This window comes from Aedes albopictus, chromosome 3 (genome assembly GCF_035046485.1).
Source record: "Aedes albopictus strain Foshan chromosome 3, AalbF5, whole genome shotgun sequence".
Lineage (NCBI taxonomy): Eukaryota > Metazoa > Arthropoda > Insecta > Diptera > Culicidae > Aedes > Aedes albopictus.
The window spans coordinates 138243768-138270334 of NC_085138.1; the positions used below are offsets into that span (position 1 = coordinate 138243768).

At 43.4% G+C, this 26567-nt stretch overlaps 4 protein-coding genes across 5 annotated transcripts; 1 reads left to right on the forward strand and 3 right to left on the reverse strand.

The window, feature by feature from the left end:
* Positions 1 to 3593: 3593 nt before the first annotated feature.
* On the reverse strand, positions 3594 to 10372 carry LOC134290382 (uncharacterized protein K02A2.6-like). The gene is made up of 5 exons (XM_062857507.1): positions 10194 to 10372; positions 9544 to 10110; positions 6898 to 7193; positions 5050 to 6852; positions 3594 to 4600 (listed from the first exon to the last, which is right to left on the reverse strand). The coding sequence occupies exons 1-5, from the start codon at positions 10370 to 10372 to the stop codon at positions 3594 to 3596; spliced, it is 3852 nt and encodes a 1283-aa protein (XP_062713491.1).
* Positions 10373 to 13092: 2720 nt separating this feature from the next.
* LOC109401043 (uncharacterized) lies at positions 13093 to 14345 on the reverse strand. Of its 2 annotated transcripts, XM_062860223.1 has the most exons (4): positions 14188 to 14345; positions 13879 to 13926; positions 13511 to 13769; positions 13093 to 13449 (listed from the first exon to the last, which is right to left on the reverse strand). In XM_062860223.1, the coding sequence occupies exons 3-4, from the start codon at positions 13764 to 13766 to the stop codon at positions 13253 to 13255; spliced, it is 453 nt and encodes a 150-aa protein (XP_062716207.1). In that variant the 5' UTR covers positions 13767 to 13769; positions 13879 to 13926; positions 14188 to 14345; the 3' UTR covers positions 13093 to 13252. The 2 variants fall into 2 exon arrangements, with proteins under 2 accessions (XP_062716207.1, XP_029735577.1); XM_029879717.2 differs by lacking the exon at positions 13879 to 13926.
* A 129-nt stretch (positions 14346 to 14474) lies between these two features.
* On the forward strand, positions 14475 to 24442 carry LOC109401061 (PHAF1 protein CG7083). The gene is made up of 5 exons (XM_029879154.2): positions 14475 to 14749; positions 22398 to 22480; positions 22557 to 23164; positions 23309 to 23542; positions 23613 to 24442. The coding sequence occupies exons 1-5, from the start codon at positions 14686 to 14688 to the stop codon at positions 23959 to 23961; spliced, it is 1338 nt and encodes a 445-aa protein (XP_029735014.1). The 5' UTR covers positions 14475 to 14685; the 3' UTR covers positions 23962 to 24442.
* Positions 24443 to 24584: 142 nt separating this feature from the next.
* On the reverse strand, positions 24585 to 26168 carry LOC134291876 (uncharacterized). Its single transcript, XM_062860222.1, has one exon. It carries the CDS (start codon positions 26163 to 26165, stop codon positions 24837 to 24839), a length of 1329 nt encoding a protein of 442 aa, XP_062716206.1. The 5' UTR covers positions 26166 to 26168; the 3' UTR covers positions 24585 to 24836.
* Positions 26169 to 26567: the final 399 nt, after the last annotated feature.

Sequence of the window (26567 nt, forward strand, 5' to 3'; positions counted from 1 at the left end):
TTAAGCCGAGGTGAAGAAACCGAAAAAATGTTAAGCCCGGCTTAAAATTTTGCTAAGCCTGGTTTAAAATTTAAGCCCGGGTGAAGAAATCGGCCCTTAGACCATTCCGGCCCTGCTACGCACAGTATCTAATCATGTTCAAAAATTCAAGTCAATCGGTTTGAAATTGACTGAGTAGTAGCAGCAAGTACCCAAAATAGGTGCCCCTACCGAAATGGTCCTAGACCCAAATTGTTTATCGTTGGCTGTGACCCCAATGCGCATTACACGGTCTGGGGTATTTACTGTGCATGCAAAAGGAAAAATCACCTCTGAGCTGGGAAGTGCATCTATAACAGTAAGGGCAATGAAGGGTTGTCCTCAAGGAAGAGTCCTCTCAGCACTAATGTGGTCCTTAGATGTAGACGATCTTCTAAGAAGCATGAAGGAAAGAGATTTCGAAGTTTTGGGCTTTGTAGACGATATAGTCATTATAGTGAGAGGAAAATATGAAGAAACTGTTTCGGAGAGAATGCAAAGGCCCCTAAACTATACACATTTATGGTGTATTAAGGAGGGCCTTAGCATCAACCCGTCAAAAGTCGCAATTGTCCCTTTAACTAGGAGAAGCAAGATCAACCTAAGAGCTTTTCGGCTTGGAGGGATACAAATTCATCCTAGTGATCGAGTCAAATACCTACATACTTAGGTTTGATTCTGGATGCCAAACTGAACTGGAATGCTCAAATTGAGTCCGTGATCGGTAAGGTAACAAGTGCGTTTTGGTTATGCTCCAAAACTATTGGCAGGAAGTGGGGCTTGAAACCAAAAATGATAATGTGGATTTATACTGCCACTATAATCCGCCCAAAAGTGACGTATGCTTCGTTTGTCTGGTGGTCAAAAACAAAAGAGGCTACCACCCAATCAAAGCTTGCAAAAATTCAACGTCTTGCGTCCATTGCTGTTACAGGAGCGATGCGCAGCACTCCATCAAAAGCTTCAGATGCGATGCTCAAACTGCTACCTTTGCACGAGTACGTGAAATTAGAAGCAGAAAAGTAATTGCTGAGACTTAAACGAGTTAAAAAGCTTATGCCAGGCGATCTTGTAGGTCACCTGAGCATTTCATAATACTTCCAAAATAGACCAGTAATGAAAATAATTAAAGACTGGATGAAACCTGTGGAGAACCATGATGTTCTCTTAGGGGCGATTTCTTCACCCTGGCTTAAGCGTTAAACCAGGTTTAACTATATGGGTAAGCCTGGCTTACCTGTTAAGCCGAGGTGAAGAAATCGGCCCTTAGGGCCGATTTCTTCACCTTCCCGGCTTAACGACGTAAGCCTGGTTTATCTTAAACCACACTTAAAGTTAAGCCAAATTCTTAAGCCAGGTTTAAATATTTGCATTTCTTCACACCGGTTTAGCAAATAAAGGCGACGGCTTACGCTAAGCCAAGCTTAACGAAATTTCCCATATCATTCCAGTGACTTTCCAATGGAAACGTCATTTTAAGCCGCCGATATTTTGAAACGCCCGTTATATGCAGTATGGAGTAACAACAACAAAACATCCGCTGAAATTTTAGCAGGAAAAGCGGAATCGCTCGGTATTTTTTTTTTCGGATACAGAAGGAAATTAACAATAATGATCTACCTAGACTGTTGATGTTTTACCCAACGTTAGTATCGAAGATCTACGATTTAGTACCTACTACATATGATCGTTCCACAACATTTGGTGTTCGGATTTGCCTCTCATTGTACAAAGTTGGAGTGCCAAATTGCAGAAAAGGCGTTGCAATGTTGATTTTATGTTTTGATATCCATAATCGCCTTCGAATAAAGTTGCATTTCGATAGTGAGTTTTTGAAAAGTGTTTGTCGTGAGATGCTCCAGAGTTCAGACCATTTTTCGAATATGTTTAAAATTATGAACTGTGTATGTACATTTTATGAAAGCCACAGCAAAGTTCAAGTTACACTAGAAACTGAAATCCCTTAATAGAAACAGTTTATTCAACTTTTATTCCATTCGTTGGTGTTTTTAATACTTTATGTTAAAAATGTTTAGGTGCCGTTCACAACGCTCTAAAGAAAAGGAAAATATGGTCTTCCCTAATAGAAAAATATGATACAACGTGCTTAACAACCGTTTCGGGCTACAGTCGGAACTCGCTCGTTGAGCCACAACCTCCACCCAACCAACGAATTCGATTCGCTAGTTGGGTGAAATGACAGCAGCACAAGGGGCGTGTACATTGTTTTTTTTAATCATGTTTAGGTTGGAAGTCAAAAGTAAAATTTTTCAATTTGTTTTACATTTAGAGCAAAACTGATACGTTTTGCAAGACACATATATGTCCAATGCGAGAAATAATTATTTTCACCCATTTTCAGTCGGTGAAGTGAAAATATACATGTTTATGAAATCACCCGGACCAAAAGCAAGCACAAAACACTTTCAATGATCGACAAAATAAAGATTGCCGTTGTTTTGCATTTGTTTCGAAGTAATTGTACAATTTTTTTTTTTTAAGAAATATGAAATAGAAATTCTTCTCGATTATCAATAAAGTTTAGGAAACCAAAAACTCATTAGCTCGCCCCTCGGAATTACAGATTGGTTGTCATTTTCAGTTTGACATTGAATTATGACATCCAGGTACTTTTTAGTTGGCAGACAGCTCAACTAACGGGGCCCCAACTAAAAAGTCACCCAACTATTAAGCCCCCAACCAGCGAGTCATGACTGTATCATCTTGATCATACACAGAATGATAGAATCATTCACCCTATCAGAAGTGTTTAATACATTTTTATTAGGGTTGCGTTACGGTTAATGCAAAAAAATTAGGATTTTAATATAAAAATGCGTTAATACGCTGCCTTGTACTAAAATATGAAACGGAACGTTTTTTGCAGTGCTGAAATAGTTATTTATGCCACAATTTGCAAAAATGATGATTTTTTCAGCACGAGTTGTACATTTATCCAAGTAGGCTTGCCGAGTTAGATAAATAGAACGAGTGCTGAAAAAAACGAGTTTTGCAACGTGTTGCATACAAAGTTTTTTGTAATTACGAAAAACACCCATCAATTACAACCTTAACTGCACATTCTGAGAAAACATGCAAGCGGGCTTCCACGTGTATTAACCGTGTTAGCCTATTATCCGATCAAGTAGGCGATTCACTAGGTCTACAGACCAGGACAGACCGAGATGGCAGCTGTCACAAATTTTCAAGCTTCCGTCCAGTTCAGTCTGGCACTTTTTCTTCTAAGAGGAGAAGTTGTTGGAAGAAATAATACAGGAAGTGACCGAAAGGACGTGCGCGGACATAAAATTTATAGATTTCCGGCATATTAACTTTGTTAACTGTTACGATGTGTGATTAAGCCGAGTAGAATTACGTAACAAACAAATATACTTTTATTAACTATAATAACGAGATACAATAAACGTATTAAAATGTGCGACCGGCGTGTATCGATAGTATTGACAAGATGACATGTACCACAAAGCATTGGGCTGAATGACGTCTCTCGGGCTCGCTGTCGGGTGACAGCCGGGAGCGAAGGCGAATAGGGTGGTACCCCAACACCTCCCCTTTTAGTAGAGCTGGTACGGTTCGTAGCGCACCGGTGTATGCCGCTGTCTCGAGGAGCGACGCAGGAGCGCTTCATCCGGGTCGATTGCTCTAGCTGGTACCCGAGGTCGACGTGGTTGATTCGTTGACTCGAACAGCTCTCGCAGGAACTCTCGTTGCATGTCGTCGAATCCTTCCGGTTCTGCAGGTGGCGGTTCTACACTGGATGCATGGGAGTCTTCAGGTTGATTGAGACCCCAAGCGCCCAGCAGTATGTCCAAAGGGATGGACGGTTCAACTTGGTTCGGGACTTCGTTGACGTCATTGTAGCGTTTCCGCAGTTGGTTACTGTGAGAGCGGATCAGACGTTGCCGCTCCGGAAGCCACACGTTGTACATCACTCGTCCGACACGTTCCACGATTTCTCCGGCGACCCAGCTCCAGTTGTTGCCTTGGTGCACTTGGGCGTACACCTTGTCTTGCACTTCAAAGTTCTTCTCTTTGGCACCATGCTTTTCGTTGAACTGCCGATCTTGCTTGCTATTGGTAGCCTTGGTGAACTTGCTGGGTGGACGAAGGAGTTCCAGAGACGTGCGCAGCGGACGACCGATCAGGATTTCAGCGGGCGATTTCCCACCAGGTGCACTTCTGCACGGAGTTGATCGGTAGCAGGTAAGGAAGATGTCGAGTGCTTTGTCCAGGTCTTCCCCTCCCGCTTGGATTTTCTTGACGGTCCTTTTAAACGTATCGACGAAGCGTTCCGCCTGGCCGTTGCTTTGGGGCTGAAACGGTGCTGTCTTGAGGTGCATAATCCCATTTGCTTCACAGAACTCTTCGAAGACGTCGCTGGTTAGCTGCGGCCCATTGTCGGTCACCAGAACTTCCGGCATTCCGAATCTCCCAAAGATTTTTCGAAGACTGGAAATTGTCGCAGCGGTGGTAATGCGCTTGGTCGGAATGATTTCCGGCCATTTCGAATACGAGTCCACCACTAGCAGGAAGTACGTGTCGTTGATGGGTCCAGCGAAATCTGCGTGTACTCTTTGCCAAGGTTTTTCGGGAATTGGCCACGACTCGAGCTTCGTTTTGGTGTCAGTTTTTGCGACCGAGGCACATTCCTGGCAAGAGCGCACTAAAGTCACCGACGAACCGACGTGACAGTGGCGATCCAAAACTGTCCCCCCCTAATTTAACGGTCGACCAGCGAAGCGAGCGATCGCTTCTGTCAAATCAGCGCAGACGCGAACCGCTTCCTATATGAACACACGGAGGTTTGGTGTCGAGCTATCAAATCATCGCGAGCCGTTTTAGAGGTGGCGATAGTGTTCGGCTATTTTTCATCATGGCGTCGCGGACAACAAATTTGAATTTATTTGTTCTAGCTGTCACGTCGGTTCGTCGGTGCTAAAGTGGTGATTTGGTCATCGATGTTGGGCCAATAAACGAAATTTCTAGCTAATGACCTCATGCGATCGATACCAGGATGTCCTCTGTGCAGTTGCTCAAGGACTTTCTGCTGCAATTTCTTCGGGACCACAATGCGGTCACTGTACATCAGGACTTTCTGAGCTGCGTACAGCGAGTCACGACGCGCGAAGAACTGCTGAACCTCCGGTGTTCCGGAGAGAGATTTTGCATCGCTTGGCCAACCTTTCTGCACGTACTCCATAACTTTCTGCAATGTCCGATCCTGGCTGGTCTCGGCGGCAATCGTCTTGTACGAGATCGGGAGATGCTCGATGGATTGACAGACGACGTTGCAGATGACTGTTTCGACCTCAATCGAGGCAATGATGAAATCCTCGTCTGGCTTAACGTGTGAGTTGATTAGGCGAGAGAGGATGTCTGCGTGCCCGAAGTGGTCTGTGGAGACGTACTCGATCCGGAAGTCATACAGGAGCATGGTGAGGGCCCACCTCTGCAGGCGGTTGGCGGTGTATGGTGGGATACCACGCTTGGAACCGAAAATCGCTAAGAGCGGTTTGTGATCGGTTTGGAGAACAAACTGCCTTCCGTAGATCATCCTGTGGAACTTTGTGACTGCATACACCAGACCTAGAGCTTCCTTCTCTATCTGGCTGTAACGAGATTCGGCGGGCGTCAGGCTTCGGGATGCGTGGTAGATGGCCTTCTCTTGTCCGTCGGGAAATCGGTGTGCAATGCGGGCGCCGATGCCCACATTCGACGCATCTGCGGACACGACAATCTCTAGGCGAGGGTTGTAGTGCGTCAGCATGAGCGGCGATTGGAGAATTTCCTTAAAACGGTCGAAAGAACGTTGGCAAGCATCGGACCATTGGAAGCTGGAACCCTCCTTGAGTAGCTCGTCCAGCGGTTGGCGTAGGGTGCGCATTTCTCGTATGTACTTGCCATAATAGTTTACCGCACCTAGGTACGATCGAAGTGTGGAAACATCGTGTGGCGGAGGCATGTTGATGATTGCCTTCACCTTGTCCGGATCAGGGCGGGTGCCCTCCGAATCCAGAAGCTGGCCTAGGTACTTGACTTGACGCATGAAGAAACGGCACTTCTCGAGCTTGACTGTGAACCCGTACTCTTGTAGGCGCTGTAGAACAAGGTACAAGTTCCGCTTGTGCTCTTCGGCGGTTCGTCCACCGATCAGGATGTCGTCGAGGTACGGACAGGTGCACGGGATACCACTCAGCATGACATCCATAATCTGTTGGAAGGCGCCAGGGGCGCTCTTGACACCGGGGGAAAGCCGGTTGAAGCGGTAGAGCCCCTTGTGGGTGTTGATGGTGAGAAGTTTCTTGCTTTCCTCGTCGACCTCAACCTGAAGGTACGCGTCCGACAGATCTATGTGGCTGAACATCGTGCAATGCGCCATCCGGTTGAAAATATCCTCTGGGAGTGGGAGTGGATAGTTGTTCGATTCAAGTGCACTGTTTAGCCCGGTGGAGAAGTCCGCGCAAATGCGAACGGTGCGATCGGGCTTCCGAACGACGACAATTGGTGCGGCCCAATCCGCATAGGTGACTGGAGTGATGATGCCAGAATCCTCCAGCCGCTTCAGCTCGTCGTCAACAACGGCCTCCATGTTGTAGGAAACTGGCCGCTTCGGTTTGAACACTGGCTGGACGTCCGGCTTGAGCGTGAGATGCACCTGTGTTTTGGTGCACAGTCCCATACGGTTGGTGAACACATCGGGGAACTTCTCCTTCATTTCGAGCACCTGCTGGCTTGGTTGCGAGCTGCCGACCAGCTTGCAGAACGACGAAAACGGAACGTCCCAGAGCCCAAACTCATCCATGAGGTCTGAGCCTAAAACATTCAGAGAAAGGTCAGCACAACAAACGTAACAGTTACCTTCCTTTTGCGTTCCGCCGATGGTGTACGATGCTCGAAACATGGATTCGATGCCCAATCTGTCGCCAGATGCGGTCTGCACTTGACAATCGGGGGGAGACGTTTGGGGCGCTCCGACTTTGATCCAGTTCTGCCTGGAGATGATCGTTATGTCCGAGCCTGAGTCCAGCTGCAAGTCGACTGGAACCCCGTTGATCGCTGTCTCCACGTACCGCCGGCTGCGGTTCACATTTTTCACGGTCACGATCTTGGCTGCGTGGTGTTTGTTTTGCTGCTTCCCCTTGTTTTTCTTGGAGCTTGGCTTGGATGCGAAACAGGAACAATAGCTTTCCTTATGGCCGCACAGTGGCCGGAAGCCGGACAAAACCTCAAAAATCGACTTCAATATTTTATTTTTCTAATATTTTTCTTTCATTATAGATACTTCAACTAAGAAAACCCCAAATTTTCAAGTCATTTGGTCGAAAATTGAGTCTTGTAGATTTTATCAAAGTTGAAGTTTTATGTGCTGCAATATCAGTATTTATTGTCTTTATTTTATGAGCTTCCTTCATGAGTTCGTTGTAAAAGTTAGGAAGACTTGAATAATGTGACAATATTTTTTGTGTTTTTGGGTATGAATAACCATTACATTTCAGGGATTGTTTCGAATTCAATCAAAAAATTATTATGTTTTTGCAATATGCAAACATATTGACTTTTATGAAAATTTGGAGAAAAACTTCGTATCAAAGAGATCCAGTACTTGTTTAGGAAACATCAGAAAACGACGCCGTATCCCGGATCTGACGTGCAATTTTGTCTAGTTTTTGGCTATATAGGTCACTGTTTGCGCATTTTTGCGCTAAGCGCGAAAAAAAAATTTTTTTTTGTCCATCAGGTCACAATGGAGCCGCATGGTTGTGGAGGAAGTGATACTGTTTGAAGTTTAAATTTTATCTTAACATAGTTCAAATTGGCGTCAGAATACTAACAATTTAGTGTAATTTTCATTCTTGTAAGAGACTTTCACCAAGTCAGATGGTCATAAGAAGGGGGGTGGTGTGAGGGTGTGTCTGATAATGTTATGGCCACAGCATTAACAGTTTTTTTAAATAATATTTTATTTTTTTTTGTCAGAAAAACACAAGAAAGTGGGTGTCCAGTTAAAAACAGTAAGCTGGAGAGGAAAGGAGTGATGACTAAGTATGAATAAGCCTTGATTTTCTTAGGCACTAACCACATGTTGCTTCACTAGATACAACTAACTTTTTCAAACCTTCAAAATAAAAGAAAGACAAAAACAATCGTGAAAAACATGTAAAAATAACTACAAAATAAACCATTACTCATTCATTTTCTTAAACAGGTCGTTTCTTCGATTCATCTTAATCGTTAGAATTGCTCAACAACCTTGAAAGCAATCTCTTCACGAACTTCTATCGAAGTATCAATATAGAGTGACACAAATTCGTTGACATCTACGTGTTTCTTTTCTACACGCACATCGCTACAGTTCAAAGCAACAATCATCTATAAAATATAAAAGGAATTCACTAAACGGCGTTAAACGCTACGTTAAATATTTTTCTGCGTAAACGTCGCGATCACCAAGGCAATCTTAATATTTTAATCTCAATTTTATGAAACGAACATTTTACGCTCTTTAGAGAAACCCCTTGTATTGTTTTTTTAAACTTTAAGTTTTATTGTATGTTATTCATGCAGTTTCGTTAAACACATTTCTACTGAACGACACACAGAGTGATAAAGATTTTGAAACTATTTGCTGGAACTCAACTGTTCATAAATATGATTACCGATCTCTGATGATCGTTTATCAAAAACTCCCTTCAATATTGCGAATATGAATTGCCAATTCTTTATAGATAGGGTTGTTTCGGTTGCTTCGACAAGTGATAGCAGGGATCGATGTACCTTACAACCCAAACTCGGAAGAGCATATATGAAGTTGTTGAAACGAGATTGATAAAAAGCAGTTCAAATTTTACGCAGTTCACTATATTAGACTATCTGACCCCATAACGATTGAATTAACACACCTCCGTGCACCCACCGTAAAATTTCACGTGGTCTATGGGCAGTCCCTGAGAATAGGCCACGTCTTGTCAGCCAACATTGGGGTGTATCTGAATTGATCCATTGAAAGAAAACGTAGATAAACGTTTTTTCCAATGATTTATGTAGTTTTGAAGACTTTGGACCACCCTAACAGCAACAAATACACAATTATAGTTTATTTCAATACCAATACATGATTTAAGAACCCCTAAATTAAAAGGTTAATCAAAACCTACGTTCAGAAAGCTCATCGTAATAGCTTATTATCAATTATTTTTACATGCTTTCCATAATCAGCGGATTTAAAAATTTTGAACCACCCTAATATTGTAAAATCAAAATATATGATAAGTTCCATATCAGAAATAGATTTAGGGAACTAAAATCATCATAACCTGTAAATTTCAGCAATTTCGGTTAACATTTGAGGTTTTGTCCGACTTTTGTATGGAGGCCCGCCACTGTGGGCCGGTTCGGCCACAATCACGGCATTTGTGGTTCTTGAAGCTGCACTGGCTGGAGAAATGCATGCCGCCGCATGACCAACACGGCGTTTTAGGCGTGTCGGATTTGTTGCCACCAAACTTGTCCTTCTTACGGCGGTTGCCGTTGGGAGAATTCGCTCGAACAGCATGCGTTGCAGCAGCACCGGAGGTGGATGCAGACTGACTCCCAATGAGTACGGTGTCCTTCTTCAAGTTTATCAAACTCTTGCACTCCTCCACTACCTTCTCCAGCGTTATGTCCTGCGTCTCGTTGATTTTCGAAAGCAGGCGCATCCGAATGTCAGCATCCCTGGGTGACTTCAACCCGCACACAAAAATCAGGCACTTAAACTGGTCTTCTTTGAGCTCCTGCAGCTTGAAATCGACACAAGCGCGGTTGACTTTGCAGGAGTAGGAGATGAAATCTTCGTTCTCATCCTTCGCCGTCTGCAGGCACTGGTACCGGCGATGGAAGGTCGAAACGGGGCTACCAAAAATGGTTTGTAATTTGGCAACCGTTTCGTCGAAGGAAAATTCCTTTGAGAGCTTGGGGAGAATGAACGAAGTGTACCTTTCGTGTGCGGCGGGGTTGAGTTTGCGGAGCAGCAGTCGTACCTTTGCGTCGTCGTCCAGCTTAGAGGCGTCTTTTTCGAATAAATCCGCATACCTGGAGAACCAAGCGTCGAACGAGCATCCCTTTTCCAAGTCGTACGCGAACTCGGTGATATTGCTCGCGAGGGAATCTAGCACCACTCGTTCCGATTGGCGTTCTGGACGTTTCCCTGTATGCTCGCCATCTGTTCTGCCATGCGGGTCATCAACGTGTGTTGATTGTTCAGCAGCTGCAAAATGGTTTCCTTGAACGGTTGATCCGCATTGGAGCCAGCTGCAAGCGCTGCTGCACCGGGGGGTGGCAATGGACCCGGCATGGCGAACACAAGACACACTCGACGCGACTTTTTGATTGCGGTTTTCGCGAGAAAAACAACCGGCACGACTTTTTACCGACTCGTCGCCACTTTGTTACGATGTGTGATTAAGCCGAGTAGAATTACGTAACAAACAAATATACTTTTATTAACTATAATAACGAGATACAATAAACGTATTAAAATGTGCGACCGGCGTGTATCGATAGTATTGACAAGATGACATGTACCACAAAGCATTGGGCTGAATGACGTCTCTCGGGCTCGCTGTCGGGTAACAGCCGGGAGCGAAGGCGAATAGGGTGGTACCCCAACATTAACTATGATAAAAGCCAAACTAGGAGCAAATTGTCCAATCAAACAACAGTGCCGAAAAGTACTACTTTTCGGAACACTTGTTAAAGTTTGGTTGGAAAAGTAGGCCCATTCGCTGCCTTTTCACCGATTGAAAAGTAAGCACTTTCGAAACGTAATTACAAAAATGTAATTTCGACCTATCTAGATTCAATGTCATCGAATATCCTCGAAAAAGGCAATAGGACATGATCGGTGAAGCACTAGATTTGTAATAATGAGCTAAATTGTTGTATGGTAAGAAGTTGAATTCTCCGTTTTTGCAAGGAAATCGTGCAAAAAGCGTGGGTATTATGATTCCTTGCCTAATTTGATGCTGTTTGAAAAATAAAAACTTTCGAAAACTGTACTGATTAAAGCGCTGTTTGCAGATCAGAAGGAATTTCTCAGCCTATCTTGATGCATGGGGAATTCCTTGCCTGAATCGCTCAAGAAACCGGTTTTTCTTCGATCGCAGTACGCAGTAGCGAAGAAATGACAGTTCAAATGGCAGTCACCGAAGAAAGTTTCTGCCAGGAATCACTCAAGAAGTTTCTTGAGCAATTCCTTTCGAACTTGAAACTGCGCTTAAGGGACAAGAAATAGCCAAAACAACAACACAGTTTTCTAAAGTTTTACTCAAACAGCATCAAATTAGGCAAGGAACCATAATACCCATGCTTTTTGCACGATTTCCTTGCAGAAATGGAGAATTCACCTTCTCACCATACAAAAATTCAGCTCTTTACTACAAATCTAGTACTTCACCGATCGTGTCCTATTAATATTCATCATGAAAAAATGGGATTAAAAGTGCGCTTAAAAAATCGAGTTTTGCAAAGAGTTGCAAAACATTTTTGCAATGAAAAACAAATCACTAGAATATGATCATTTCTATCAGTACCATCATGCTTCGCGGTGGTTCGATGGGAACAGTCATGTGTTCCATCATGCTAGACACTAAATTTTGATCAAGCAAGCTGTACCATAGCCGTGACAATTTGGCAAGCTCTTTAAAAAGGTATTAGAAGATTTTTTCGAGTGTCATCCTAAGTTTGTTTGTAAAAAAAAATATCTCTTGAACCATAAGAGACGAAAATGTTTATTGTGACCTGAAATTATGGAAGGACCGGGTTAAAATAAATAGAAACTTCAATGCAAATGTACTTTCGACTTCCAAATCAGTATGACAAATTTCCAAAACTATCAACACGGTGCCTTTTTGAAGGCTTTCAATCTAATGTAAAAACTTGATTGTCCCAAACCCGATGTGAATATTTTATATTGACGACCCGCCGGCTATAGGTTATCATTTTTTTTATCATCGTCACCATCCGTAACCAAACGTTTTACAATTTTATCGTTCCTAAGTGTACATGTTTCTTAAAAAATATTTTCTGCCGTTTCAAAAATTTATTTATGAAGCAGGTGAAGAAACCCAAACTCTGCAATTTATGGCTAAAGCCTGGCTTAGCGCTGCTAAGCCACCTCAGAGCACCGCTTAAAATAAGCCACACTTAACGTAAACCGTAGCTTTATTAAACCGGGTTTAGTGGTTAAGCCGAGGTGAAGAAATTGAAAAAAAGTTAGGCCCGGTTTAAAATGTTGCTAAGCCTGGTTTAAAAATTAAGCCCGGGTGAAGAAATCGGCCCTTAGAGACTTAGACTAGTAGTTGCACTAAACAACTCGTGCAGAGTGGGAAGTCGGAGGTCCCACTGTTCGTCAAAAATCAAATAAATTCTACAAAGGTGGCTCAAAAGTTGGATTATAAACGGCAGCAGGAATCTACGGCCTGGTATACGAATTTCAATGGCGATCGGACACTATCCTACGGTGTTTCAAGCAGAGATTCTTGCCATTTTGAAATGCGCAAATATCTGCACAGATATGCAAATATTTGTATTTTCTCAGATAGTCAAGCTGCACTAAAAGCATCGTGTGCTTACAAATGCACTTTAAAGATTGTCTGGGAATGCATCTTTTCACTGGGAAGGTTGTGTCAAGGGAACTCAGTAAACTTCCCGCATAGACGATAACCATAAGATTTGCTTAACCACCCATTCGTGATACAATTCGAACAGTATGCGGTATTGTTGAAACGTCTGCATTACGGTCCGTGTATGGTCTTGGTTTATTAGGGTTATATGCTGGGTTCCAGGTCACTGTGGCATTGAAGGGAATGAAATGGTAGACGAGCTTGCTAGTAGTGGTTCCAATTTACAGTTTGCTGGCCTAGAACCATTCTGCGGTAATATCAAACTGTACAATACAAAAAAATGCTAGTGCTGTGCGTGGCCAATTGACCATCCATAGATATAGAATGAGTGAGTGGAGTGAGATCTATGACGTCAGTTGTGATAAATTAGGAAGTAAAACGTGCAAGTTAATTACATTTTTGTTGGAAAGGTGTACAATATTTTTATTTATCTGATCAAATGTTTTAACTATTAGTCTTATTTATCACTGCTTGTTCGTGCACAATTTTAAACATAAATTAGATATAAACTTAAAATTGTGTGGAATGTTGGAAGCGAATGATTGCCTCATCTACTCTATATCCTCAATTATCTGAACATCCACATCGGAGTGCGGGTTGTCATCATTAGCAGAACAGTCTAGAATCTGTTGAGCTTTGGAGGAGGCGTTTTCGCGTTCGGCACGTTTCTTTTCCAGCCGCAATTTTATCCTACTGGTAGCATAGGGGTAGGCATCGGGCTGCAGGAAAATTGATGTAGTTCCATCGGCTTGAAAAAAAAAATGGGATTAATCGTGAAACAGTCTCTTTTTTGGCAAATTTGAATATACCATTCTGTTTGAAGCACTGCTTCGGAAAGTGTCTCGCACATACAACGTTCGTTCGTGAGACGTGCTGGTCGATTAGCAGTAGGCGCTTCCAGATCTGGTGCCGTTCCGGCTCGGTAGCTTCGTTCGGAAAGGGATGCAACGAGTAGGATTTTTTGCTTTTGTCCTTGGCACATCCCGGAGCGCAGCATATGAACTGGAGCCCGTGGGCCTTTAGGTTGATTTGCGCCCGCAGTTTGGCACGCGCTTCAACCGACATTTCCTGTAAATTGCATATGAATGAATCGGATATGTTCATCGATTTTTATGTCTATCTAATTTAATTAAAAAAAAACTATAAATGCCAATGATTGTAATTTAACTTTTATTACCTCTCAATGTTTCACGTTTCTACTGGAATTTTCCTTACAGTTAAACGGCTATCGTTGATAATAAACCACAAATTACAAATTATGACAGCTTTAGTGTTTCTAGTTTTAAGGATTAATCTACTAAAAACATGGATTTGACAAATATATGCTGTTAAAATAATTAATGTGAAGAACGAAGCCATTCCTTTTATAGATTTGCAAGCAAATTTAAAGAATCAAACATTTTGTGTGCCGCTACCAGCCCTGTGGGCGCCCTGAACTGTAAATAAAACAGGTTTTCCCGAAAAAAAAAGATTGCTAATTACTAACCTTTGTAGTTGGTCCTAAATAGAGCGATTTTACTGGATTATTATAACCATCTTTGCGCCTTATAGTAAATTTTTATCAAAGGGAGTTTAAATTCAAGACTAAAATTAAATTCTTCTTTTAAATATTCACTGCAATTTGATTGAACACCAAACAGGTTTTTGTTTACCCTGTGAGAAAAAAAAGGTAGTAAACGAGGATAACAAAAGAAAACGTCAAACAACCATCATCGTCATCGACTGAGCGAGCAAGTGTGTGAGCAGGATAAACGGAACAAAAATCTGGCTCACTGGCTGCAGTAAGAAAAAGACACCACCATTTCCTCGCATTCGCACCACAGCACAGAGCCATCCACATCCACCCAGTCAGTCGTCGGACCAGCCAAAACAAAGAACTGCGTAAAATCAATTTTGTGCCAGTGAAAAACGGACATTTCGGGTGAAAATTCTCCGCTAAAGTCGTGAAAGTAGGTTCCAACGGTAGCGCAGACCCAGTGCCACAATGCTCGACCTGGAGGTGGTTCCGGAACGGTCGCTCGGATGCGATAATTGGGAGTTCATTCTCGGTAGGTACCCATCCATCGCCACCATCATCGGAGCGTCGCCCATTTTTTTGTCCTTCGAGTTTCGCGACCGAAGGTGCAAAAGTTATTGCGCGATAAAAATCTCCGTTTTGCTAGCTGGCGATAATTTCTTGAGGAAAAGATTTTTCCATCGAGGGGTTTTTATTTAAAATCGCATTTGATTTGTCCTTGACTAACCAGTTTCATGCATCGGAAGTTTTTTTTTCCGTCGAATGTTTTCCTCCCTGTTACGTTGTGACGAACACTTGCATGACGCGATCCCTTGATGCCCTTCTGTGCTGGCAGCTGGATCCTGTTTTTTTTGTGTTGGTCCAGAATCGAAGAGCTTTGTTTATCACTTTTGCTGCATCACCAGCAAGCGAGCTTGTTTTCCTGATGCGCATCATATGATTATGCGAGAGCGAGATAACTACAGTTTCGCTTTGCTGTTGGTTTCTTGCTCTTGCATAAGGGGCGTAATCATTCCGTCATATTTTGTTTACGTTGTAAACAAAATCAGCTGTTGAATCATCGGAAGGGTGCGGGTGGGAAACGGTAAAGCAACACTCTAAAACATTTTCACTATTTACTTCAACAATGTTCAACCTACTTCATTGAACAGCACTCTTATTTTATCAGATCCTGGCGTACTGTAAAGTACCCGGAAAGTGGCATAGTGGACATCCAATGATTGAAAATTGGATGCTCCAAATATTCAAAAACCAACATCGCTCCTCGGCGTTACTGTTATGTTTCAGTCCTGAGCACCCATGGTAGTGCAGAGTGTTGAATCGAAAGATCTCCATCCTAAGCGATTGCTCGTCATCGCCTCGACCTGGTGAATTTCAATTCTTGAAGATTTTGTTTCTGCCCCTGTGTATAGTATGACCGACCCACCTCAACTTTCGCTATCGGCTTTTGGTTACAAATACAGCGACCTCAACAGCCAGCTCACAGGGATCGGACGAGACACCGTTATGAGCTCTGCATGAAAATGCCCCGTACTGAACGAGGCCGATGATTTTCTCAGGGGCACTCTTGCGCCTGAGGGCTCTCCACATATTTTCATGATTGAGACAATCGCAAGCTTTTTCGTAATCCAGTGAACACCAGGTAGAGAGACTCTTGCAATTCATTGATTTGCTTCAGGATGATACGGAGCGCGACGATATGGTCCACACTGCATCGTTCGGCACGGAATCCTGCTTGCTGTCGTCGGAGAGTTGCGTCAATCTTCTCCTGTATTTGGCTAAGAATCACTTTGCAAAAGACTTTGAGAACGATACACACGCCAATTATCGCGTACAATCAGGTCACCCTTTTTGGGCACCTTTACTAAAACGCCTTGCATCCAGTCGGCCGGATATGTCGCAGTTTCCTATATGTTGCAGAATAATTGATGCAGCAGTTAGTTGTGCGGATACTCCCCGGGGTTCTGTTCGATTTCATGATACGAATGGCTGTTTCTCTTACCTGAAATGATGGAGCTTCGGTGTTGACACGGGTAATACGTCGAACCCTTAGCGGATCATGCTGAGGTGGTGATGGCGTGGCCGACACTTGAAAAAGGTTTCCTATGTGTTCGAACCAGCGTTTCAACTGGTCAGCCGGGTCGGACAATAACTGCCCAGACGTGTCTTCCGCGGTCATTGTAGCATTCATCTTAGTCCCACTAAAGTGACGTAACACATGGTTGAGGAGACGGATGACGATTTTCAGTCTGCTACTTTTGCACGAGTACGTGCAATTAGAAGCAGTAAAGGAATTGCTGAGACTTGAACGAGTTGAAAAGTTTATGCCAGGTGATCTTGTAGGTCACCTGAGCATTTCACAATGGAAGTATGGGCCAGTAATGAAAATGATTGAAGACTGTATAAAACCTGTGGAGAACCATGATGTTGCCTATAGCATTGGGCAAATCTGACTGAGACATCGATTTTTGTGAATCGATTTGAATCGGATCAGCAGAATCGATTCACCGATTTAATCGAATACTTTGAATCGATGTTTTCACATCGATTCGATATTATAAAATATTATAAAACTATAAATGATTCGTTTGCTACATGTAGTTCAAGTTCATGGTTGAGATTTCACATCGAACATTTCGCGACACTGATTTGAAAATTGATGTGAATAAAACGTTGAGATAGTCCATTCTGAAAAAAATAAAATAAATTTAATATTGTTGAATCGAATCTTTAAAGAGACTCTTCCAGAATTCTGAAAAGAGTTCCTTTAGACTTATGTGAGAGATTTCTTCAGAATGCTGAGAATGATTACACCAGAGTCCTGAGCGTCATTAGCTAGAAAAGAAAGCAAGACTTTTACGGTGTCTTGGTAGGAATTCTATCTGAATTATGGATTTTCTTAGAATCCTGAGAAAGATTACTCCATATCTATGAGACGGATTGGCTCATAATCCCGAGAGGAATTCTCCCAGAACCCCGTGAGGAATTCCAAGAGCAGTTCTTCCACATTATTGAGATAAATTCATCTAGAATACTAAGAGAGATGCTCACAAAAGATTTTCAGAATCTAAGCTGGATTTCCCAAGAAACTTAAAAAATATGACCCAGAATTCTGAAGAGGGTAGCTAAGGACCCTAAGAAGGATTACTCCAGAATCATGAGAAAGTTCCCTCAAAATGCTGGACGGGATTGCCAAAGGACCTGAGATATATACTCTCAGAAATCTGGGAGAAAGGATTCCCTGGGAAGAATTCCTCCAGAGTCCTTTTAAAAGTATTTTCCCAGAATTATCCTAATATCCTGGGTGGAATCTTTCAAAATGGTGAGAATAATTCTGCCAGAATCCCGAAAGGTATGCCTCAGAATTCTACGAGTGATTACCCCAGAATCCTGAGGGGGTCATAAGAGAGGTTCTTTCAGATTCTTAAGAGAAATGCATCTAGAAAACTAAGAAGGATTTTTCCGAAAATCTGATAAGGTTTCTCCCTGAAAGGGATTACGAAAACTTCTAGAATGGACTTCCTCAGCATCCTGAGAAGGATTCTCTGGAATTGTGAAAAAAATCTGAGAAAAATCTGAGGAAATTCCTAGAAAAACCACCGCAGATTCCTGAAAGACATTCCCCCAGAATCATTGAAAGAACTTCCCTAAACTCCTGAAAGGAATTGTCCCAAATATCTGAGAGTGATTCCTCCCATCCTGGATTTATGGGAGCAACTGCTCCAGAATTCAGAAAACAGAATTCTACTGGGATTCTCGTAGAATGATGAGAAGGATTTCCTCCGAATCCTAAGAAGAATCACAAAATCTGTGCGAGGGATTCTCCAAAATCCGAATTTATCTAGAAAATTCTGTCCAGAATCTCGTGAGACATTCATCAATAATTAATAATTCTGAAAGAAAGAACCCTAAAATCTTAAAAAAAAATATAGCCCCATAATCCCAAAGATTTCCCCAGAATCACGAGACAAATTCCCCAGAATCTTGAGAGAAATTTCCACAGAATCCTGCCGTAGATTATAACCTCAAAAAGCCGAATTTTCAGTGAAGAGTACCCGCAGAATCATTAAAGAATCTAACGGAGAATCCTGGGAAAGATACCACCAGAATCCTAAGAAATATTTTCCCAGAATTCTGAGAGGAATTTCGCCACAATTCTGAGAATTCTGAGTTTGATTCTCCAAGAAGTCTGAGAGAAGTTCCTGAGAATGCTGAGAAAAAAAAACCCTCAGAATTCTGAGTGGGATCCCAAGTGAGGGTCTTCCAGAATCCTTAGAGGAATCAACCCACATCATCCAGAAATTTCTTAGAATCCTGAAAGCGATATAACCCTTTACACTCAATCCTGAATTTCCTGTTCAGCACTTTTTTGACGAAAATAGAACAGCAGAATTATTTCGCTACCTTCGGTAATCGATTTTACTGAGGCTCAGTACACCAACTGTCAAAACCTGGTGCAAAAGGTAAACAATTCAGTATAGCTGTATACAGCTGTTCTATTTTCGTCAAAAATTTACCGAACACGGTATTCCAAATTAAGTGTGTTGGTAGGGAACACTGGTAGGAAATACCCTAAAATCGTGAAATGAATTCTCTTAGAATCAAGAATACTGATAGGAATTTCCATACAATATTGCTGAGAAAAATTCCTCCTAAAGGGTCTCTTCCATAATTATGAGGATTCCTCTAAAACTTTGTGAGAGATTCCTTCAAAATGCTGAAAATGATCACACCAGCATCCTGAGAGACCTTATCTCAGAAAAGAGAGAAAGAATCTTCCAATAGGAACTCACTTTAAATTCTATAAACGATTTTCCTACAATCCTGGGAGAGATTACTCCAGTTTTCTGAGATGGATTCTCTCAGAATGTTTAGAGGAATTCTTCCAGTATCCTGAGGGATTTCTTCACATTCCCGAAATGAATTCTCCCTAAATTCTGTGACGAATTGCCTCAGAATCCTGAGAGAAGTATTTCCTTGGGATTTCCAGAATGCTTAGACGGATATCCCCAGAGCTCCCTGGCGGAATCTTACAGAATCCTGAGAGGGATTCTCCTAGAATCCTGAGATAAATTCTTCTGCAGTAATGAAAGACATCACATTAGTGTCCTGAAAGATTTTTCCCCAGAACCCTGAGAGGGATCTTCCACATTATTAAGAGAAATTCATCTAGAATCCTGAGAGGGATTCTCAAAAAAAAGAAAGAAAAATGTTCGGAATCCAGAGATGGATTGGCCAAGAATCCTGAGAAGGATGCGCTTGAACCCTGAAAAGGATTCTAGACCATAATCAAGATAAGCAGGACTCCTCCAGAATCCTGAGTAAGATTCACTTAGACTTCTGGGAGGAATTGCTCAAGAAACCTGAGATATACTGTACATACCTGTAACAGGTATGCATCGATTTAGTTAACCCTAGATTATATAGACCCTCGATTTTATGTACATTTTTTAATGGGTAAATTTTAACACCGCTAGCCATGATGGTCTTCAATAGCGGAAGGTCCGAAAGAGCTTGAAACTATTGAGAAATCATCATGTCTACAGGTCGTAAGCCCTGATAAAGTGTGGAACGTTGTGATGGCTGTGATCCCTGACCATCATGTCAAAACCCAGGGATACCCAAGTGACCATACTGTTAGGGTGTAGGGGTTGCATGTGTGAGGCGCATATATTGACAGGCATTGCTATGGACCGTTAGGGCTGAGTAGGGTCGAAGAATGGATCTACGATTGCTGAATTATACTGAAAAACTCGTGATTCAGCAGTGGTGGCACCGCTTTCCGCTTTTGTTCGGCCTTGGTGGTTTGTGTGGGGTGGTGCGTGTCGGTGTGTGTGTGCTTTGTGCGTGTGGTGCTTACGGCTTCAGCAGGGTGGTTACTTGGGTAGTGTGGGATAATTGGGTTTGGGACTGAGGGGGTCGTCGTTGATAAGGCCGACATCATTGAGTGCTCAGTGTTGGCGGTTGTATTGGTGACGATTTCTTCAGCCTTAAGATCTCATTTATACCACGCACAGATTTTTGGGAAGAGGGAGTACTTTGTAATGCAAGAGAGGGACTTAAACTCTGCGTTACGGGTTGGGCGAGGTCATGCAGATAGACTCAACCCAGGTGACCGTGCGGCTCGGACAGTGATGCATGAATGAGTGCGGTGTGGGTGAGGTGCGCTGCCCTGTGGGTGCAGTTGAGTCCGGGTTGGAGTGGAAAGAGACCCTTCTCTACTCTAGGTCGGGTTCGGTTGTACGGGCGTGGTAGTGTTTGTCTTATTTGTGCCGTGTTGTGCGTGATTTGCGGCTCGAGCTGTGTGGTTACTTGGGAAGTATTGTGCTCTGTAATCTAGATTTTGGTTTTAAGGTGAAGCTAAGGCTGGGCTGTGCCTCGGATTTGTTGGGCGCAGGTCGGGAGAGCTGGTGGCAGTTTGTGCTGGGGGGTTTACTCGATTGGTTATTCACTGATGGTGGCCAGTCGATCGACTTATCGGCGCTGCCTGTCATTTGGTTCTTGGGGTTTGTGCTCTCGAGGTTCGGGGCGTTGCTTCGTTGTATCTTCGCTTTAATACTAATATTCCTTGTTTGATTTAACTGACTGTTTTCTACAGGCGTTTAACTCATTCTATTTCATAGATTGCCAAATTTAAGGGTAATGGTTCAATAGGGTGTTAGCTATCAGAGTGGATTAGAACGAGTTGGCGCCTACAATACACCAACACTGACACACACACTCCAATACTTACACGCACACATGCACCTACAACTAGCTGTAAAAGACCAGTGGGCGGGACAATGGTGCCTACCCAACAGTTGTAGGTGGGGTGTTTGGCTTAGCTACATGACTTGGTCCGGCAAGCCCATAAACATCAATTGGTAGACGTATTGCCTAGTGAAAAGACAACGCAGATGGGCGAAAGCCAGGGGATGCGTTGATAATAGCAGAATAGCAGAATAGAATTTTTTAATGGGTAAATTTTACAGTGCATTCTGGAAAAAGGTTGATATTTTTAAATCGAATGTAAAAAATCGATTCGGTCGATTTTGTGGGGCTTCAACATCGATTCAAAAAATCGATTAATCGGAACAAAAACATTGATGTTGCGAACATCGATTCAAAATTTCCTAACGCTAGTTGCCTACATGTTGCACGAAACAACTCGCGCAAATTGGAAAGTTGGAGGTCCCACTGTTCATGTTCGTCAAGGATCAATCAAAATCTATACAGATGGCGCAAAAGTTGGCGTTGTTGTACAGCTTCAAAAGGGCAGCGTTGTTGTACACGTTACATATTCTCAATTTAGTTGAAAATCGGAGTTTTCGACTAGCGAAGTTGGATTTTTCTCCAAATCCATGCGTCGGACCTAACTTCGGAAGTGGTGCGCTGTATAGTAAACCTGGTCCGCTATACAGCGCACCACTTCCGAAGTTAGATCCGACGCATGGATTTGGAGAAAAATCCAACTTCGCTAGTCGAAAATTCCGTGATTCAACTGCACGGACAATAAATGAACAACCGCTGCTCTTCATGCAAACGGCGAGAGAACATATCTGTTATGACACATTTGTGCAGAAAAAAGGCAAGATATTTCTGTCCAGTGGAGACGTCGGGTAAGAAACTCATTAGATGGACGAACTTTTCAAATTTTTGTGGGAAACCTCCTGGAGTATTAGGTGCAAACACAGAGAACAGACATCCAAGTTCAGTTCCGAAACTGTGTAAGGATTAATTTGCCATACTAATTTAATTCACCACTTGAAATGTTTCAATTCACCACTGACTGTGGCAATATGGTGTTTGGTAGCGTTAGTGTTGTCATCTTGTATTGGTTTGCAACCTTACTCAAGTAAAGATTCAAATCCTTACACAACTTTCCGAATCAAATTTGTTCTAGCCTGGATGTCTGTTCTCTGTGGTGCAAATTTCTGGAGTCTGTCTCCGTCATTCGCGTTGAACGAAAATTATATTGAATGGATTTGTAATAAGATTAATAATTAATAATAATTGTTCAGTGGTTGTCAACAGCGTGATGCATTTTAATCCAAATCCGTTCAACGGTTCTAAAAAACGGTGCTCTAGAAATTTTGAGCAATGTACTCCAAATACCTTGTCCTTACTGCTCAAAGTTTTGGCTACCTTGAATACAATTCATATCAGGTCACTATATCTCATGGATTTATCTCTACTTTCAGGCATGCACTTTTCCCAAGCTGTAGCAATCATACAGTCTCAGGTGGGAATCATCAAGGGCGTGCAAGTGTTGTACTCCGATACGGTAAGAACTCCTGTCCCAAAGCCAACACGCAATTCATAAGCATCCACAAACGGTACTAACCGTAATTCTCCCTCAGACTCCTCTCAACGTCGACATCATCATCAACCTGCCCCAGGATGGCATTCGTCTAATCTTCGATCCGGTTCAGCAGCGGCTGAAAGCGATCGAAGTGTTCAACATGAAGCTGGTCAAACTGAAGTACTACGGCCTTCCGTTCAACTCGCCCGAAGTGGTTCCCTCGATCGAGGAGATCGAGCATTCCTTTGGCGCTACCCACCCGGGAGTGTACGACGCTTCCAAGCAGCTGTTTGCGCTGCACTTCCGCGGCTTGAGTTTCTACTTCCCGGTGGACAGCAAACTGCAACCCGGCTACGCCCACGGGCTGGGTTCGCTGCATTTCCCCAGCGGTGCATCGCCGATCGTGTCCAAGATGGCTCTCTATTGCGGTGGAAGCGTCGCGGATAGTCGGCCTCCGCCGCTGCCGTTGTCCTGCTACAACCAACAGCTGTATCTGGAGTCGGCCTCTGTGCTGAGAAATTCGGCCGGCACTCGGGGTATCCGTTTGCAGCTGTACACGGAAGGATCTCCCCGTGCATTGGAACCCAGGAAGCAATGCCTGACCCGGGAAGTGATTTTCGGCGATAGCTGCCAGGATGTTGCTAGTAATCTTGGTGCTCCCTCTAGGTAAGTAGTACTGATTGACTTTATGCAACACTAATTTACACGATTTTACGACGTTTTTGCTGAAAGAAACATTAAAAAAGTTCTCGCAAGAGTTTCGAAAAAAAATACTCAAAAAATGATCTCAAAATGAATACTTTTTTTCAGAGTGTTCTTTAAAAGCGAAGATAAGATGAAGATCCATTCGCCGAGCGCTCACCGTCGTGTACAGTCGAAACGAAGCGATTTCTTCTTCAACTATTTCACGCTCGGAATTGATGTCCTATTCGATGCCAGGACGCAGCGTGCGAAGAAGATCATCTTGCACACAAACTATCCGGGACATTACAACTTCAATATGTATCACCGGTGCGAATTCAATCTTCAGTTAGCGCCAGACAAGTGAGTATTGTGTGATTGTAAAGCCTACCGGAACAATATTTATAACCTTTCCTCCCATTCTTCTTCTCAGGGTAACTGAAGACACCCCGCTGGATTCGCCGGTCAACATCTCGGCGTACTCCAAGTGGGACACCATTTCGTCCCGGTTGGCTCCGGCCGAACGCCCGGTTGTGCTGCACCGGGCCGGTTCGACCAACACGGCCAACGTTTTCGGGTCGACCTTCTGCTACGGCTATCAGGACATCATATTCGAGGTAATGCCCAACAACTATATCGCCTCGGTTACACTGTACCATCCGGCGCCGTACTCGAACGAGTATGCTTTCGGGAGCGGCAGCAGTGCTGCCAGCAGTGTTAGCAATAGCACCCGCAATTTGCTGCAGGACGGCAACAAAAGTAACATCCGGGTCAGCGCATGACCGGCCATCAGCTTCAATGAGCTGATTCTTGATGGACGGTATCTGAGCTGTGTTAACTAGTTCTCGGAGCTGGCATTCTTTCTAAAGACGTGCATGGACACAATATTTCTTAGTGGGATTACGTCGGAAGGTATTTACTTCTCCTTCCGTTTAGCTGGTAAGTCCAAATATTTTTCTATTTTATTTCTAAGCTAGACACCATCGAATAAGACGCAGTAGTAGATTGTTTCAAGTAGGGTATTGGTTCGCACATATTGTATGTGCATTGCTCTTTCTCATTTGAAACAAGAACCATCGTAACTTATTCATAATTCTTAAACAAAATTAAGAAAAAAAAAGCATAAAAAAAGTTTAAAAAGTATTTAATTTACTACCGCATATGCGGCAGTAGTGTACGAAAAAAAGTATAAATGTGATTCAAAATTCTTTTATTTTTAAAAGAAGGCAAAAATAGACTAAATAAAACTCGTAGAAAAGCTCTCTCAGAAGTCGTCTTCCTTGGAAAGAAATTTCCGGTGTTCCTGCGTCAATGTTAGCATTGTGTTCACTTACCTTACCTTACCGGTCATACTAAGGCCTGAATGTCCTCTGCTGTAGGTAGGAGCCCAACTAACATTTATTGTGAATGTAAACGTCAACAAAGCGTCCTCAATACGGATTGATGCTGAGTTACTGTACTGTACATGTGACGTCTTGAATAATCAAAGAGATTTTCAATTTTACTTCTGTTTTATTCTAATGTCACTTATAAACTAACTTTTACATTTTCAGTTTCTGACCAGCGATTGCTGCGATTGAAGTATTACATGGCAACCGTCGTCAGGTCAAATCGCGGTGTGTGCCATGCTGCAGGCAGTGGTGCCAATACACCACAACTACTCCCCCTCAAGATAGCGCGGTGGGCGCACTTCTCGATTCAATCTGCTCACGTATGTCCAATCCGATCGATGATGATTAAACCGAGGCAGCTCGAATCCTTCAACTTCGTCGACGAAATCCTCCCCGTAGAACTGGTTGTCACTTGAATCATTCCCTTGATTGTGCTCATCTTCGAAATTGTCGTAGGGATACTCCAACAGTTGATGGCTTCGTCGCTTGATGCGTTTTAAACCCACGGTATCGCATTCGTACAGAGCAGCTCCAAGCTTCCTCACCACAGTTGCTCGAACCCAAGCAGGCTTCTTCGGATCACGGTAATCTCTTGCGTAGACAGTATCACCTACTACGAACGCTCCAGTTCTATCCGAATTCACTCTACGCTGTCGTCTGGTACGATCCGTCTTCAGGACGTCGAACTTCAACAGCATTCCCCTTCTGCGATTTGGTTTGAACGTTCTGTGGCACTCCTCACAATTCCTGTTTGATGAGCCTCTCCTTTGAACGGATGACAACGGTATACTCCAGTTCTCATTTCCCGTGGACGCCTTTTTCAAACATCGTGACTCTGCCGTAGAAATAACCTCACGCTTGCTGTTTTTTCTGAGCGGCTTACTGTGGCCTACAGCAACCGACGACGCACCAAAATCGATTTTCAGTCCCCAGGTGAACATAGTCTGTCGACCCAGCAATGGGTGCTGGTCGCCGTCGAATACGAAAATTTCCTCCTTGGAATCGTGTTTCTTGAACCGCATCCGAGCGTTGAACTTACCTATCGCTCGAAAGCCGCTACCGTTGTAGCAAACGAACTCCTCTCGCACGTTTGTGATGAGCTTCGCATACGGGAACAATTTCTCAAACATCCTCTTCGAAATCGCGTTTATTGGGCTTCCTGTGTCCATCTCGAAATCGATCAGCTTACCATTGACGTCAATCTCCAACCGAACGGGTGGCAGGACATCCATTTTGCTCAAACGTAGGTTGTTCACCTCTGGGCCGCTGAAACTCCTTTCCGATGACGAATCGCTTTCTTCGTTAGGGCAAACCCTAGCTAAATGCCCCTTCTCATCGCAAATCTTGCAAATGTAGCTTCTGTACTGGCACTTACGAAAATTGTGGTTGCCTTTTCCGCAAGCAGAGCACTTCGTAGGAATAGTCTTGTTCTTGTCAACCTCGTGCTGGATCCGGTGCACATCGTATACTTCCCGCCGCTGCAGAGTCGATTCCTTCTTCATCGCAATCTTCACCAAATCGTCGTACGCCGTCGTGGCGTCTTCCTCGCAAACTCGCTCGAAGATGGGACCTCGCCGCAATCCCACGACGAACATATTCTTGATGAACTCGTTCAAAGTGGCACCGAAATCACAGTCGATAGCCAACTTTTTCAGCCGGGTGGCCTACTCCACCACCGACTCGTTGTCGCCTTGACGTGCTTTGAAAAATCTCGAACGCTCTCGAAAAACCACCACCGTTGGGGTAAACCGCTGGCGCATCACTTCGCAGAGCTGGGAAAAGCTTTTGCATTCCGGCTTGTCCGGGAAACATAGATTCTTGATGATCTGGTAGACCTCCAGGGAAACGGAAGTCAGCAGGAACGCAGCTCTCCTCTCGTCGTCGTCCTCGTCGTTAAGGTCGTAGGCCACGAAAAAGCGTTCCAAGCGTTCTTGATAAAGTGGCCAGGAATCTCCGATGTTGAACTCCGGGGGCTTCACGTTCATCTTCGAATCTTC

Coding starts and splice junctions, on each gene's coding strand:
- LOC134290382 (XM_062857507.1), bottom strand. CDS start 10,372: ATGCCGGGTCCATTGCCACCCCCCGGTGCAGCAGCGCTTGCAGCTGGC. Junction 10,111..10,193: donor AACGCCAATCGGAACGAGTG/GTGCTAGATTCC, acceptor TTGGTTCTCCAG/GTATGCGGATTTATTCGAAA. Junction 6,853..6,897: donor CGGCGGAACGCAAAAGGAAG/GTAACTGTTACG, acceptor TGAATGTTTTAG/GCTCAGACCTCATGGATGAG.
- LOC109401043 (XM_029879717.2), bottom strand. CDS start 13,766: ATGTCGGTTGAAGCGCGTGCCAAACTGCGGGCGCAAATCAACCTAAAG. Junction 13,450..13,510: donor GCAGTGCTTCAAACAGAATG/GTATATTCAAAT, acceptor TTTTTTTTCAAG/CCGATGGAACTACATCAATT.
- LOC109401061 (XM_029879154.2), top strand. CDS start 14,686: ATGCTCGACCTGGAGGTGGTTCCGGAACGGTCGCTCGGATGCGATAAT. Junction 14,750..22,397: donor TAATTGGGAGTTCATTCTCG/GTAGGTACCCAT, acceptor CTCTACTTTCAG/GCATGCACTTTTCCCAAGCT. Junction 23,543..23,612: donor CTTCAGTTAGCGCCAGACAA/GTGAGTATTGTG, acceptor TCTTCTTCTCAG/GGTAACTGAAGACACCCCGC.
- LOC134291876 (XM_062860222.1), bottom strand. CDS start 26,165: ATGTTCGTCGTGGGATTGCGGCGAGGTCCCATCTTCGAGCGAGTTTGC.